Genomic DNA, 16048 nt, shown 5'->3' on the forward strand with positions numbered 1-16048 from the left:
ATCACAGGTACTCTGAGATCAACAGAGGATTCCCTTCTATGGCTTAGCTTGAAGCCTCTTGTCTTTGGCCCCATAGAACTTTTTCAACTGGGACCCAAATCAAGCTTTCAGAATTGTAACTGACAGAGCATCATGCTGTTGCCTGTGGGTGGCCGAGCTCCACAGCTGAGGGACAGGAGATGAAGGTCACATTCCCCAGGTGTGCCAGGAGCGACCAGGCCTGGTTAATGACAGCCAGCTCAGATCCCCACCAGTCTACCAGTCTGACGTCGGCAGACAGCTGCCACACAGCAGCAAGAAGCCCGTCTCCCCAGTTTATATAGATCATGCTCTGCTACTTGAAATAGTCTTAAGATAACGCACCACATCTGCACATTTGATCCACACATCCTTCATCGATCAGCCGCTCAGTTTAAAAACATAATGAAAATATAGAGATTAACAACGGTTTCTCTCACATCACGGCTGTCCTTCAGCTTATAAACTGCAGTGCAATGTTCTTCTCCAAAGCAGAACCAAACACTGACCAGCACGCACCCTGCTGCACAGGCGGTTCTGCTGAAGAGCAGCAGGAACCCACGACGGCCCAAACCTACCTTTCTCATTTGTGACAACAGCCCCTCGAACTCCTTCAGGTCCAGAGTTGGCCCGTTGTAAGTCGTACAGCTGTTGGCGGCCTTCCCCAGCCAATATATGGTGATCAAGACCTGAGGGGGAACCACAAATGGGGCAGGACCTTCACACAAAGTCCACAAGTAGCTTGTGATGTCAACTGAGCTGTGATATAAACTACAATTGACAGATGAGTTTCCCTTCATACGAAGACTGCAGAGTAAGCGCCGTGACCTGTCTGACGTCAGTTGAGTTCATTCCATTTACTGTAGACTTGGTACAGCACTTAGAAATGAAATAAAGAGTGCAACTGTATGTCACTAATCATTTAAGATAGGGAGGTAGCGAGGTCAGGACGTCAGACTGACTCAAGAGACTCAGTGAACTTTCTGGACTCCCTGTGAGAACGGCATGGTTCGCTGAGCTATCTTAAGAAAGACACCGGAGCACGACCTGCCATAAATAAGAACTGTACCAGACGTGACACAGGTGCCGCTCGGATGTAGGGACACAGATGCTCAATTCTCTACAGAATTTCTCCTGGACCAGGAGGTCTCAAACCCCAGTGTCTTCACGGTCAAAATCATAGTGAAACGGCCATTTACGTCGGCACAAGAACAAAATATCACCCGCCAGACCACACACACAGCTCTGGAAAAAATTAAGAGACCGCAATAAAATTTTCACTAATTCAATTTTCACAAAAACACTCAATATGTTTCACTAATTTCTCAATTGTTGGGTGTACCTGTGTAAAATATAAATTTTTTTTGCAAACTCCAGCCTGGTAATTCTCTGTTTGTCATTAATGAAGGGCTTCTTCCAAGCTTTATGGGACTTCAGTCCTGCTTCTATGAGCCTGACACACACTGTCCTAGCAGTGCACCTCACACCTGCACTTAATGTTTCCCATTCCTTTTGAAGATCACTTGACGTCATCCTCTGATTTATGAGACACTGCCGGATAAGCTGACAGTCATCTCTGGCATTAGGAAGTCGCTTCTGCCCTCTACCTGGCTGGTTTCTGGTCATTCCCAGTGTCTCCTGCTTCACCTTATTCTTGTGTACTGCTGTCTCAGAAACTTTGAGCCTGGAAGCAGCCTGCCGCACAGTGGAACCAGGATTAAACCAGGATTTATAAATGCAGATTTGTTTTTTAATATAGAGTGGTCTCAGTTTTTTCCAGAGCTTCATATATGTTATTTATCACACCATTACATGCTGCTGTGCGACGGCGCTAATGTGTCATAGAATTATGGCATTTAATGGACACAGTGATGCCACTTTAAATTAGTGCAGTGACAATGTGGAATCTGACAGGATCTACCAGAAGCTGCAAGAACATTAAGGGGCAGCGAACTGATTAACTGTCATATTAACCGTAATCCGAGCTGTCAAATTAAGACGGATAAGCAAAATTACGCAACGATGATAGGCATAGCTATTGACTGATGGGTGTTAAAGACAAAAACACTAGAGAAAGCTTTTAAAAACAAGCTTGCGATTCTGCTCACTGGGTTGATTCCTCCTCATCTCTGACTCAACATCACATGCGATCCAACATTCCAACGAGAGAGAATTTATAAACCAGGCCAGAGGATGCAGGATTTATTTCAAAATATACATATCTATTAAAAATAGTGGTCATGTGGGCACGGTGATTTTTCCAGGAGTTACTTGTTTCTGTACAGACGTGCCTGTGCTTTTCGGGTTAGTAAAACGCAAGGAAGAGTCTCGTTAGTCGAGGAAGTCGGGCGTTGCATGGAGCATGGCGACGAGAGGGGGCTGAATCTCTGCTCTGCGGACTTTGGAGGCGGATGCAGCAAAATAGACAGAGGGAGCGACAGAGAGAGAGAGAGACAGAGACAGAGAGAGAGAGAGAGAGAGAGAGAGAGAGAGAGAGAGAGAGAGAAAAAACTTACATTCTTCAGCTTTCGATTGCAGTCTGAACCCCTAAGAGAGAGAAATGACACTGGTTACTTATATGACAGATCCATAGTTATAACCTGATATAATTATAACAAATAAGTTAAATATGAAAACAAAACAGCACTGTGATGATAGAGCTGTGGGCTGGATATAGCGTTTATCCTGGAAGTTTCCAGAAAAATCCAAGCAGTACATGCAGGGAAGATGAAACAACAGCGATCCTCAGTGCTTTATTGAATCATTTCGGCATTTTATTTTGCTCAGCTTCAGGCGAAGCTGAACAAGAATCAGATAAACACAAACCACTAATGCTCACTAATAATTATGGGCTAAGTACCATTCTTTAAATTTACCATTATTTAAGGCTCTCGTATTACAAAGGCTTAACTTATTTTTTAGATTAAATGGCTTTACTGACTTAAACGAAATAAAGACTTACAAGTCTTACATTGCTCCAAACAGCCTTTGCAGGTATGCATGTTCTTATGCTTTTCTATGTTTATCTATGACATGTCCCTTAACAAAAGACATACACAATAAAACAGGTTATTTAAAATCTATGCACTTTGCCGCTTAACAGAGAACGCTGGTTTTAGCGTGGTTATGTCATACAACGAAGACTGTGATTGGCTAAAAAAGTGAAACACAAGCCCCTTCCTTACTGGTCCAGGGACACGGTGAATGTGCATACCCGTACTAAAGCTGGGGGGGCACAGGGTGGCTGATAGTGAGCATGCCAGAGCCCAGGAGCCTTTGCCAGTATCCGCTCTGGCTTTGCCGGGCAGAGACACCAGACCTCATACCCACACATCTCGGGCCAAAGAGGCTGAACCGAATGCTTCTCAGCCCAAGGATCAGATTCAGTAGCGAGGGGGGGGGGCGAAACCACAACAGGTACGTGCTCACGTCCTCATCCCCACCTGCTGACACCTGTGCGTTTGCTCGGGGGGTGAGGGCAGTCGCTCTGCCATTCCCCGAAGCATGTCACATGGTAACATGCAGCTCCTCACAAACTCTCGGCTAAAACGGCGTGGTTCAGCACAGAGGCGACACATTTGGTCCCCGCTGGACGGTGACTTATGACATCACCCTCTATATGGTGACCTACTCCACCCCCGTCACTGGAAGATCCAACCAGCTTCCCAAAAAACAGTCGCAATAACTTCCGCCTGCGGTGCAATGAGCCTGCCAGTTACAGTGAGTCTAACGTGTTTCTCTGGATGCGAAAGCCACAAAACCGGCGCAATTCATCTAAGCACATGTTTTGGGACTGTGGAAGGAAACCACACGAACCCAAACACAGCAAAAAATGTGGAGATGCCACAGATAGAGAGCCAGGTGTGCGATTCCAACTGCAGGACCACCCAGTGTGCCTTCATATTCTCACTGCAGATGATATTCGGGCTCTTAGCTAATTCTCGCAACCTTCCCGTCTCGGTGGAGCTTCCATCTGCCAGCCACTCGTATTATTTACGGTCCTGGGGACTCCGATCGTCAGCAAGTGCGTAAGTCATGTTTTAGTTTGCTAAGGGCGTAAATCTGGTGAAATGTCTAAAAACCCACGATACAGAAAAATTATTAAACTCGGCAGTCACCACAAATCATAAAAAACAAACAAAATATGCCTATGAAACTAAATGTATGGGTTATTGCCCAGTGGCAGGGGTTAATGTAATTTACTGCAAGTTCAGATTTGCACTGTAATATATAGCGGTGTCCTTGATCTCTTTGACCAGAACACATTTTTCTTCGCACTGTCTCTAGAACATTCTGCAACTAAATACATCATGTGTTCTTCTATACACTCTGTGAGCCTGTAACTTGATCCATGGCATGTCACCTGGAGACAACACGACCAGTAGGGTGCTCTCTTACTTGGGGTTGGCACGTATGGAGGTATCCTGCAGGTCCCCGGGGTCAAACAGTTGCGACCCCTTCAGCCCGAGCTCCTCGCATCCCCTCAGGAAGAGGGTCAAGTTGTCCTGGGGAGGGAAAGGACAGAGACAAAATATCTGGGTTAGCCAGCAGATTTGCTTGCAACTGGATGGGTCATACAGGGGGCCTTTGCTGTCACGGCTGCAGAACTGTAAGGCTCAGCAGCTGAGGGCTCCTAGACTATGACCAGAAGGTCACTGGTTCAAACCGAAGGGTCGGCAGAGCGATTTCGCCGATGGACCCCTGAGCGAGGACCTTAACCCTCAATTGGTCCAGGGAGCGACTGACCCTGCTCTCTCAATCGCATGTCACTTTGGAAAAGCAAGAATGGAATGAAGGTGTCAAAAAAACAGAGCAGAGTTAAGGATGAAGTTGGCACACACAGATGATGGGTGCTGAGCCTCTAGAAAGAAAGGTGTAGGTGAAGCAGACCCATTCCTGAAGGCCCAGCCCGGGCCTTACTGGAGACCCTTGCCCCTGGCCCAAAGGCCCAGTTTGGCGACGATTCCTAACGTCATCCTGTGGAAGAAGGAGGGAATACCAGTAAGGACGCCTAGTGTGCTCCATTAAAAAAGAAAATATACAGTTTTAAATGGGCATAACAAAAAAAGCTTTGAATATAAGCCATTCTGGACAAAAAAGAACCCAAGTGGCATGCCTGAGATTTGAAGCTCGCTCACTCCAAAGATGACCTCAATCTGAAGCTGACCTCAGACTGCCCCGATGGCTTAGTCTGAAGCTGACCTCAGTCTGAAGCTGACCTCAGTCTGAAGCTGACCTCAGTCTGAAGCTGACCTCAGTCTGAAGCTTGCTTAGCGGAGCACAGGGTCAATCTTCATGGAATCGGCGCAGAGTCTTGTTGATTTTACTGGTTCTACTGCATTCCACTTACCAAACTGAGGAAAAAGCTATTCTATTCTAACAAGCAGTGTCAGACCATGTTCTCCTGCCTCAATGATCAGTGAAAAGGCAGGAGCTTCGACACCGTCTGCACAGATTTTCCAGGGGAAAACGCCCAGAATCTGCAGTAACACTCTGAACTCTGCAAACATCCCGCTCCGAAACTGTGCTGAATAAGAGGAATTCTGACAAAGAAAATCTCCTTTATTTAACACCTTGAAAATCGTACCAGTAACTAATACAAACAACAATCACTGTACAATCACACAATTTCTACAGCAACAGCTTATTACTATTTAAAACCGCAGCCTTTAAGAGGGGAACCAAAATCGGTTCAATAATTCATTTGACATAATGCAAACATAAATATACAGTTTGCGGGCATAAAGCCATTGGTCCGGAGCTAACAGATCAGTCTTGATGCTTTTAGAAACCGAGAAAAGCATGAAACTACGCTGACAGGACTATGACATGAAGTTATTTGACTAGTTATACCCCATCACTTTGTGACCTCTGGACAATACACAGGAAATAAATAAATATAGAAAAAGATATAGAAAATAGCAGTTCGGTATTGCGAGTTTCATTACATGTACTGGTACACGGATAGTTTGCCTAAACAAATGCAAAGACGTGTCATGCTTTTTCTCCCTCCCAGCTCCCTGTAAGACAGTATACATTCTTGCATCCTCCCAGGAGCAGGAAGGGAGCAAAAATGTGGATTGTCTGCAGGTCCCCGAGGACTGGATTGGGAAACACTGCTAAAAACCATTGGTCAGGCATATGGGGGGGGGGCAGAAAACGGGCAGGTGGTGGGGGGGTTTGAGCCAAGAAAACAATGGTAAATGAGAAGAAGAAAAAAAAATCTCAGTACAAGCATGGACTTCCCAACCCAAACAAGAAATTCCTTCTCTTTCTTTTCCTTCCCAAAAGAAACACATGTCCTTTGATGCCAAGAACAATATTCGGCGAAAATAAACACACACAGTCCCGTCAAAGAGAATTAGTGGAAAAAATACGATAGGAACTGCCAAGCAGAAATGGGGCTGGACGCTGGCGGCTGCGAGGGCCTAAGTGGCGAGGCTTCTGTGCGTAGCGGCTCGAGCTGACAGTACCAATCGCAGTGTGAGCGTGGGGGACCCTCAGCATCCGCCTCAGGGGAAGGGGAACAAGCCCCAAGGAGAACACATGAGCCCAAAAAGCTGTGGGCTGACACCGCCCAAGAAAGTGCACGACGCTGACGTTTAGCCGCCAAGCTAACGCGTTTAACGCAAAGCAGCTTTAGCAATCTGCACTCATTAGCCACTTAGCCATTAGCTATTAAGTACACCTAGCTAGCACCAGGTGGACTGAAGCCATATGTCGTAGGGAGCCGTTACATTTGCACTTCTGGCCTTCCTGCTAGATTTGACGTAAAGCTCCGGCTTTCAAAGTCGCCTAGCTCAGGTGTCAGCCGTTCCAGTGCTTAGCGATACAGTCAATGAACCTCTTGACCCCGTCTGTGCGCTGTACGCATTCAGTTGCAGCCACATGCTTCGCTGTATGTACGCGATTTCAGCGATAATCACCCACTGCATTGTTATTGAGTTACAATGTCATAAAAAGTACCACGGCTGTTTGGAATACATCCATGGAGCTACTCTCGCTTGTCAAACACCGACACTTAATGGCCAGAGAGGCCAGGGAATGGTGCCAAGACAAACATCTCCTGGGTGGCTGCTGCATTGAGGTCCGCCCTTCATATCTCCGCGTCCGTCCTCGCTTTCCTCTTTTTAGACCACTGGCACGATGACTGCCATCACTGCCGTTGCCATTTCAACATCCGCCCCACCCTCACAGCCACGCCCAGCGACACGGCAACCCGACTCGGGAAAGACCAACATCCGGTCCGCAACGGTTCTCCATAACAGGATCATTTGTTGGAAATTCCTCAAATATGTTCATAAGAATGACCACCTGTGGTTTCTACAATACCCCCATTAACCTCACCGCTCTGGACCACTCCTGCGGGGGCGTCCCAGAAAACAGCTGAAGGAGGATTCTCCCACCTCCACCAGTTACTTCCGGGTCATGGAGCCGGGAATCTCACGGCCTCCGGCGTCATTAAGATCACGGAGGACAATGAAAAGAACAAAGGATCAGGGGAGCTTCCTTCCTTGCGACGAAATATGTCTGTGGCAACGTTTTTTGGTTGCTTTGAAATGAAACACATTTCAGTAAACAGCTGAAAGGATCCGACGATATGACGATATGACGATATGACTTCCTCAGTCATCGCTCCACTTGGTACAGGAACGCGAAAGCCATCTCTGGCAAACAGTCGCCGCATACCATCAGTGTGCCGCCATTCGGTCAACGCTATGAGCTGCGGTTGGAAACACAAAGTGCCGATTCATGTCGTCTCCAGGGAGTTGTGGAAGTCGGGAATGCGACTATCCTGCACGGACGGCATCGTAAATCAGGCAGCCTTACGTAGGTATGACTGCCAAGGTCAGGACACTGGCCTGAATGCCGGCTGCCTCTACAGTTGTGATATATATACCACAGCCAGGAGACCCAAGGTAGGACAGTGGGATTGTGAAGGTGGGGGTCTTATCTGATCCCCATGTGACGGAGTCAAAATAATCAGGGTTTAGCGAGATAGTCCACATCAGTCAGATGCATGGAGGCCATCAGCTGACCTCGTGACAGCGCTCTGATTGGGCCGGAATAGAAGAACCGGAGATAGGGGCCTTAGCATAAGCCAGATGCCCTCCGACTGAGAGACCAGGAGTCGTCAACAGAGCCGAACATATTGGGGTAATTTTAGAAAGAACTAAAACAACAAAACAAGTATTCTCTGCGGGGCAATGAAATGCAGCAGACATCACAGAGAAAGTAGGAGGAAGGGAGGGGAGAGAGGGGAAAAAGAGAGGAAGACAGAGAAAGAGGAGTGTACGCAAGACATCTACTCACCAGTCCGGCAATGGGGGTCGGAAGCCGGTTGATCTTCTTCACCAGTCCCGGCTTGATGGAGCTCAGCAGCCTGTGGGGAGCAAGAGAGAAGACTTCACCCTCAGGCCAAACGGAGACCTTTTGCTAATTAACGTCTGTTTCAATCTACTAGCCATTGGTCGCCTTATCGATTCCAAATGGGCTTAACCCATGATAACTGCATCTACCAAGGGCCAAAACCTCAAATTCACTGGCTGAGCTCAAGGCCCATGAAAGCTAAAACTATACACAGGAGAAATCTAATTGTATAAGGAGGACATCAACCTGAGCAGGGCAGCAGGTAGCAGTGCAGGGCAACTGAGCATAGGCTAGCTGGTGGGTGCAGAGAATCAAGACTGCCATTTGTACCATATTAAACGCACAAGACCTCCAACCTCAAATGTTCACTCGCATCCTACAATGCATTTCAGGGGAAGGTGACAGAGCAGCATTCTGAACATCCCCACTGAGCATCACCTGCAGCAAGGTGCTTTCTTCCGGGCTTCCACCCACGGGCGAAGGAGGCTTCCTGAGGAGAAGCCTGAGGAGATGTGCTAGGCAAAAGCCCCCCCACCCCCCACTTCTCTCGCTCAAAGCTCGGGCGGAAGTAACGAGAGGCTGATGTAATTCCAGCAAGCACCCTCCACACCCAATTTCAACAAGAGACTCGTGTGGGAACAGGGTGGGGTGCTGTCCCGATAAGACCCAGGCTGAGAAGGTGGGGACCCTGCATGTCAGGGAGGGTTGATGAAGTCATCTTGGAGAGGAGGCCCTAGAGGAGCCTCCTATCTGCAAGCCCCCCCCTCTACTGTGGTTCCCCCTCCCTCATCCTCATCACATCCCATGTACATCTGGCCAGTGCTACAGTAACCTGGAATACCACGGTATTTTGGGTACACCAAACCTCACCTCCCCGCCCCATGCATGCTCTGCAAATTGTTTTGCTGAGCTTCTAAAATATCAGAATTGTGTTGCTTTTGAAAATCGGATGAATTAAAAACTGACCAAACCAAATCCCATGTGATGCGTCACCAGCTACCTGCAATTTTGCATTTAGGGCTAATTTTTCTACCTCACATAGCCTTTAAAATATCCAGAAATCCATTCTTCATAAGTGCAGCCCTGGTCTGCTGCGTCCGACTATCTGACTGAAGACATCATCCTGCACACCTACACACAACGCCTCTCGTGCACGACCGCGTCCCTCGGCCACCCCCACACACACGCGTACAGACATAGTGCCCATGAAAACGTTTACATCCGCAGTACTGATCCATGGGCTCGGAAAGTCAGTGACTCCAAATCTGTCAGCTCAGCACAAGTGCTTCGTAGGTCCCTGTGGCGCTGTGGGAAATGGCAACGTGGGAAGGAGGGGGGTGGTGGTGTGCATGCTTTGTTTAACTGTGCCCCCCCCATCAGATAAAAGGGCAGAAGGAAGCGGGGGAAGATGCACGCCCTTCACGACGGAGACCAGGCATAGGGCTGACCGTGGCCTGCCGATTGCGGGAACTCCCCGAGTTGAACCCCAGGCTGGTGGCCTGGCATGACAGGAACAGGAAGCTGGGGATACCAAGATCATCTGGCCGCCCGGGGGCAGACCAGGCACCTGCCACAGCCCATAGGGGTGGGGGGTCAGCAGAATGCGCACCACTACTGGCCGGGTTTTCCAAGTGATCCGACACCACTTGGTCCAGAGGGTGGGGATGGTTCGTGCAAGTCATACAAGTGCTGCAATTGTGGCTGACAATCTACTCCTCATGTACCTATACATCTCCTCCCGACAATGCAAGATAAACATAACCCACACAAACACACACACAAGTTTGTAATTATATCTATGTGGGGACTCAACGTCTATTTCTAAGGGGAAAACTCTAATCCCAACAAGATTATTCCCAACCCAGCCCTAACCAAACTAAATATGAGACTTTTGGCATTTTAAGTTTTTGATAGCATTTATATATCTTTGTGGGGACTTGAAAAATAGTCCTGACAACATCAAAATAAGAGGTTTTTATTCAATTTTGGAAGACATTTGGTCCCCACAATGAAATATAAACATAATCCACCCACACACACACACACCTACGCACACACACTTGACGTTTAAAGAGGAGGTCACGTGACACACACACACTGTATCCATTTGCATTCGTTATCCATAAGGAAGCATGTGTATCCGAAGCCCTGGAAATGAAAACCAATCAAACGTACATGTTCCTTCACTACAATACCCCCTCCCCCCCCCACAGAGAATACCCTGTCCAGCTGGACACACAGGCTCTCCCTCCCTCGTGGTTACTGGGCAGCAGAACTGGTCTGCGTGTTTTTATGCTCATTACCCTGTTAGAAAACAGTCAGTGCACACCTTCACTGCACCATCAGCTCACACTGCCAGCTGCTAGTGAAGAAAGTAGCAGCCTCTCACCCCGTCTATCGCCAGTGACCACGGAGGCTGCTTTAATACACTTAACTGGATGCATTTCCGCGCCTGTAAACTGGAAACAGCAATATCTGACGCTTTCACATACTTTACTGTGAACGTGGGAGAGAAGCAGCAGGGAGACCCTTGAGAAAGTGGCCAGTGGGCGAAAGAGGCAGAACGGTTGAATGGCCTCCATGTGGGGGTGGCGGCTGAAAGGGGAGGGGGACACCAGAGCATGCATCTGGAGAGTGAGCCTGACAAACAGCTGCCGGACATCTGAGACGTCAGGAGACACACACAGGGGTGCGAAAATGCTCAGACAGCCAGACTCCTGCAAGGAGCAATGTGTAGCAGGACAGATGGACAGATTCACTCTCACATGTGCACGCACACGCACACGCACACACACACACACACACACACACACACACACACAGAACGAGCATGAAGACATGAAGGCAGAGGGACACCCTCTGCAAAAGTGTGCGGCCAAGATCAAATACACACACAAAAACAGGCACTGGACCCCTAACTGATACATACGCAATAAAATGATCGACAGAATCAGAATCACAACTGGAATACTTTACTAGTCCTGGGGGAAATTTTGGTTTCGTTACAGTTGCTCCAGCCAAGAATAGAAGTATGACGAGAATAGGGAACGAAAGTAGACGTACAATTACAATAAAAAACTCACATTAACAACTGAGAATGTCAGACAGACACTTGTGCCGCACCTCTCACACACGATCACAACATACAAAATATAAAAACCATACACACGTGTGCTCAGACAGGCTAGTAAAACTACAGTGGCATTTAACACCACTACACCACAGGAATCCCCCCCCTCCCCAACTTGTGAGCTAAAGCCACACAGCCGGGTCAGTAAAATTCAGCAGCGACCTTTGCCATCCGGCGTTCCGCACGGCACCATCCTCGGAACAACGGCTGTTCGCTGTCTGTTACTGTGAACCAGGAATGCTTCGACCCAGCTCTCAGCCATAATGGCCAACAGACGGGCTGCATTCCTGGCATCTACCCAAAAGCGAAAACATTCTGTGGCTCAGACATTCACGTCAGGACACGGACAAAACCACAAGCGAGGAAATTATTGCAAAGTAATCGATTTAAGACCAAGCCCTCCAAAAAGGGCTCTTACATAATGATCTCTTAATCAATATCTGTGGATTTTTCTACAGTATAGTACAATGAGGCTGTTCTCCTGCTATCTTGGGAGCAGCACAGCAGTTTACACAACTTACCACAAGACAGTCAAAAATTACTAAGGCTCCCCTCAGTAGCACATAGCGTGTGCAGAGTCCCCAGGAGCCAGGATGAGTTACAGGGGATACTCAGTTATGCAGGCTGACTGGCAAAAACACAGAGACTCTTTATTCAGGAACAGCCAATCACAAAGGAGCTTAATCTTTACATCTGCCCCCATGTCATAAAAAATGTGATATGGACAACACCCTTCTCTGAGTAAATGGCTTTACTGAAAGTCAGACAACAAATCTAAATGTAAAAGCAGTCATTTAGAGGTGTATCAACCCATAGAATATTGACTTTTGTCCAAAATAATTTACAATGTTGTCTTCAACTTCTACGGCAATCTGGGTTGACTGGCAGCCCGGGATAGTTTCTGAATGCTTGCCATCCAGAGACGTACATTAAACACTTATCATTAACCAAATGGCATCTTGCAGGGCCTTAGACAGCTCATTTACAATCCACATAGACAGCTCATGATAAACATGAAATGTTTACTGAACATCGGAGGGGAGGGAGACTCACTCGCACAGCAGGATTCCGTTCTCCAGCCCACTGCGGAAGTCCTTGTCCCCAAACCGGCGGCCCGTCGCTGCCTGAAATCAAGACGGTGCGGATTTTAGCCCAGCAAGAGAACTAGACACCAATTCAAATGACAAACTGTCTTCCTTCAGTCTTTCTCATGTCTTCATTAATGAAATGGAGGTAAGCAAGTAACCAAGGGTTGTGCAACGCGTGCGTGTGTGTGTGTGTGTGTGTGTGTGTGTGTGTGTGTGTGTGGGGGGGGGGGGGGGTGATGTGTAGAGTATATTACATTCTGGGGAACAAATGTCCTCACAATGTTATACAAAACTTATTTTCAACCTTGTGGAGACATTTTTTTGAGGGGAAACTCAAATTTTATAAAAAAGCTGTGAATGCAATGAAAAATGCCAAAAGTCTTTGTATTTTGTTTTGTTATTTATGGTTAAGGTTAGGACTGGGTGGTGGGTTAGGGTTGTCATGTTGGGATTAGGGTTTTGTCCATAGAAATGAATGGAGAGTCCCCACAAACATATAATTACTAACCTGTGTGTGTGTGTGGGTGTGCGTGTGTGTGTGTGTGTGTGCGTGTGTGTGTGTGTGTGTGTGTGTGCGTGTGTGTGTGTGTGCCAGCGGGTATACCTGTCCTTATGGGGACACAATGTCAACCGTTTCCCTGGTTTCCTGGTCCCCATAAGGGAAAACTCTATTTTATAAAAAATCAGTGAGTGCTATGAAAAAACTAAAAATGCAAAAACTCTTGTATTTTGCTTGGTTACTTATGGTTATGGTTAGGGCAGGGTGGGGGTTAAGGTTGTCATAGTTAGCGTTACCATTTTTCCCATAGAAGTGAATGGGCGGTCCCCATAAGGATAGGTATACCCTACATGTGCGTGTGTTTGTGTGTGTGTCTGATGATTTACGGATTCCTCTTCTGCAATTCAACATGGGAGCAACCAATCAATCCAGGATGTTGATTCCTCCCTATGTTCATGGACCTGCACTGAGGAGAACTTCAGCTTCTACCAGCAAAATTCAAGGAAAACATGAGCACTCTGCTAAAATAAACAACCCGTCAAGATGCGGCTGAAAACACAAAACGAATCTCTGCCGTCTCTTCCCGCTGACACGCATTCAGCAGTGTTGTTCCAGGCCGCCGTCTTTTGTTCAATGAGGAGCTAATGAGGTGTGAGGAAGGACCTGATCCAGTTCCTAACAGCCTCCGGGTCCCGCAGCCACCGTGCTTTTGATCAGTCATCACAACACACGTGTTACCAGGGCAACACAATGACACTCACTGGGCGGCCCCCACAGAGAGCATCGCTTTCAGTTCTGTCACTGCTTGCTTCTTGCTACAGGACAGATATGACAAAAAATATGAATATCCATATTAACTATTATTATTATTATTATTATTATTATTGCTGCTAGTATTACTTGTTTCCTTTTCAGGATATTTTGTGTGCCATTTCATTTGTCTGCACTGCACTGATTTGTCTGCACTGCACTGATTTGTCTCCACTGTACTGATTTTTCTGCACTGCACTGATTTGTCTGCACTGTGTGTCCCTTCTTTGTTCTTTTTCCTCTGTGCACTAAATGCGTGTTCATCTGTGCACTATGCACCTTGCTGCTGCATGCACAATAATTATAGTCATTAAGGTTTATCTTATGTTACAACTCAAATTTCCATCTGGGGAGGGGGAGGACAAACAGATGGACAGACAGATGATGTCTGTCTGTCTGTCAGTCACTAACATTTCCTTTATAAAGGAAGCTAACAGATTCCATATCTGGAAAACTAAGATCTATCTCATCTTTTTACTCATAAAACAACCAGGAGCTACATTAGGCAGAAACCGCTGTTAGTTGGTGAATTTCAGCATAACCTGGCGTCAGGACAGATCTACACCAAGCTGTGGGTTCTGGGCTGGCAGCAGGGAGGATGCGGAGCTGCCTGGATCTTCTGGGCTACACATCAACCCAAAGAGCTCAGTCAGCAAAGCTCTTTTCGCCTGCAAGTACTCTGATACACAAAAAAGGTGAAAACCAGGGAAGGTCTACTCGGTAGCCAGTAGCTCGGAGATGCGTAAACAACCACTAAGTCAGCCTCTTTGAAGTATCGCAAACTGGATGGATGAATGAAGTGAGTGATGGATGGATGGATGCCATTTAGGCAGCGTAGAGCTTATTTTGCTCAACACGCTTGCATGAAACATGAATTTCCTTCACAGAGGATTAATTTTAAGCAGATTTATTTATACGCAAAAGACCGACAGCCATTACAAGTTAATGTTTCGAGTCTCCTGTGGGGGCTGAAACATGATGGATCGAATTCCCGTAAACCTTGTTTGCACAGCTGCAAATAAGCCGACCGCTGCCGCATTCTGCTGGCCAGATCACGCTCGTTCACCCGGTCGCTCCTCCTCGGACCGCGTCAAGGATCGGAAGCATCATGCCTCGGAGGGTGCAATCAGCACAGGCAAAGGGTGTCACACACCAAGATCAAGCTGCAAGATGCCAAAGAACAACAAACACTTCACAGCACTGGGGGCCTCAATCAGCCTCAGCCGATTTTTTATTATGGAAAAATACATGGAGCAACAAAAAAAAAAGTTAAAACCGACAGCAGACGCCACACTATAGCCAGGAGTTAAACTCTGTCCCGATCACCTGCGAGTCTGATTCAGAATATGCCGAAGACCAGCCAAAAGCCAGATGTTAGCAGCCTTGTTGTCACACAGGGTGGGCGGTTGAATATTTTCATTTTATCTGCCCCCAAGGTCTGCGAACCCCACCACCTCCCGATTCATGAAAAGGAAAAAGAGAGAAAACCTTTCGGCTCTTGACTGCAATAAGGATCACGGAGCTGGTTCTGTACGGCGAAGGGCTCTGAATAGAAAACACCAAACTGAGACATGCAGCAATAATATGGCCACGGGGGCCTATTTAGCGACCTCTGACTGGCAGTAAGGCAGAAATCTCCCTTCCCTATTGCCCACAAGGAGAGAGAGACAGTTGGGACATTTCCCAGAATGCCATTTTATGTCTTTATTCTTCAGCCTGATGTCATACTCTGGTATGTCTCGGCTCCACATTTCTCAGTCAGAACAATATGGGCTTGAACCAGAAACACAGAGAGGTCAGTTTTTCTCATCACCTGTGTTACATGAAACGCAATAAGGGCCCCTGTGATTCAGATGTGGCTCCCAGCCCATCACTGTCCCCGGCATGGCAAAGGCGGGGGGTGTGGGGGGGTCACAGACAGTTTGGAGCCAGGGAATCAGGACTCCCGACATCCATCAGAGGTCATATAAGGCTGGGGAGGGAAGAGCCCAGAGCATGATGGGTATAACAGCTTTGCCAATCCCTGACAAGTCCACAGGACTGGTTACTCAGCTAGCCTATCAAAATGAAACACAGGGAGCACCTGCTCCCTGATTGGCCATTAATGGACTATTTGAAATTACGCAGCATAGC

General features: G+C 47.4%; 1 protein-coding gene across 8 annotated transcripts in view; it reads right to left on the reverse strand.

Annotated features, from left to right (window-relative positions):
• Positions 1 to 16048, reverse strand: part of limch1a (LIM and calponin homology domains 1a) — an 80737-nt gene that overhangs the window by 35654 nt on the left and 29035 nt on the right. For 7 of the 8 annotated variants that reach the window (XM_048995598.1, XM_048995602.1, XM_048995596.1 and 4 more), the window contains exons 2-6: positions 12572 to 12642; positions 8332 to 8401; positions 4417 to 4523; positions 2535 to 2565; positions 597 to 707 (exon numbers count right to left, since the gene is read on the reverse strand). In XM_048995598.1, coding sequence (XP_048851555.1) covers positions 597 to 707; positions 2535 to 2565; positions 4417 to 4523; positions 8332 to 8401; positions 12572 to 12642 — 390 coding nt within the window. The remainder of the gene's footprint in view (positions 1 to 596; positions 708 to 2534; positions 2566 to 4416; positions 4524 to 8331; positions 8402 to 12571; positions 12643 to 16048) is intronic. The other variant, XM_048995600.1, reaches the window with a different exon arrangement.

Source organism: Brienomyrus brachyistius, chromosome 25, assembly GCF_023856365.1.
Source record: "Brienomyrus brachyistius isolate T26 chromosome 25, BBRACH_0.4, whole genome shotgun sequence".
Classification (NCBI taxonomy): domain Eukaryota; kingdom Metazoa; phylum Chordata; class Actinopteri; order Osteoglossiformes; family Mormyridae; genus Brienomyrus; species Brienomyrus brachyistius.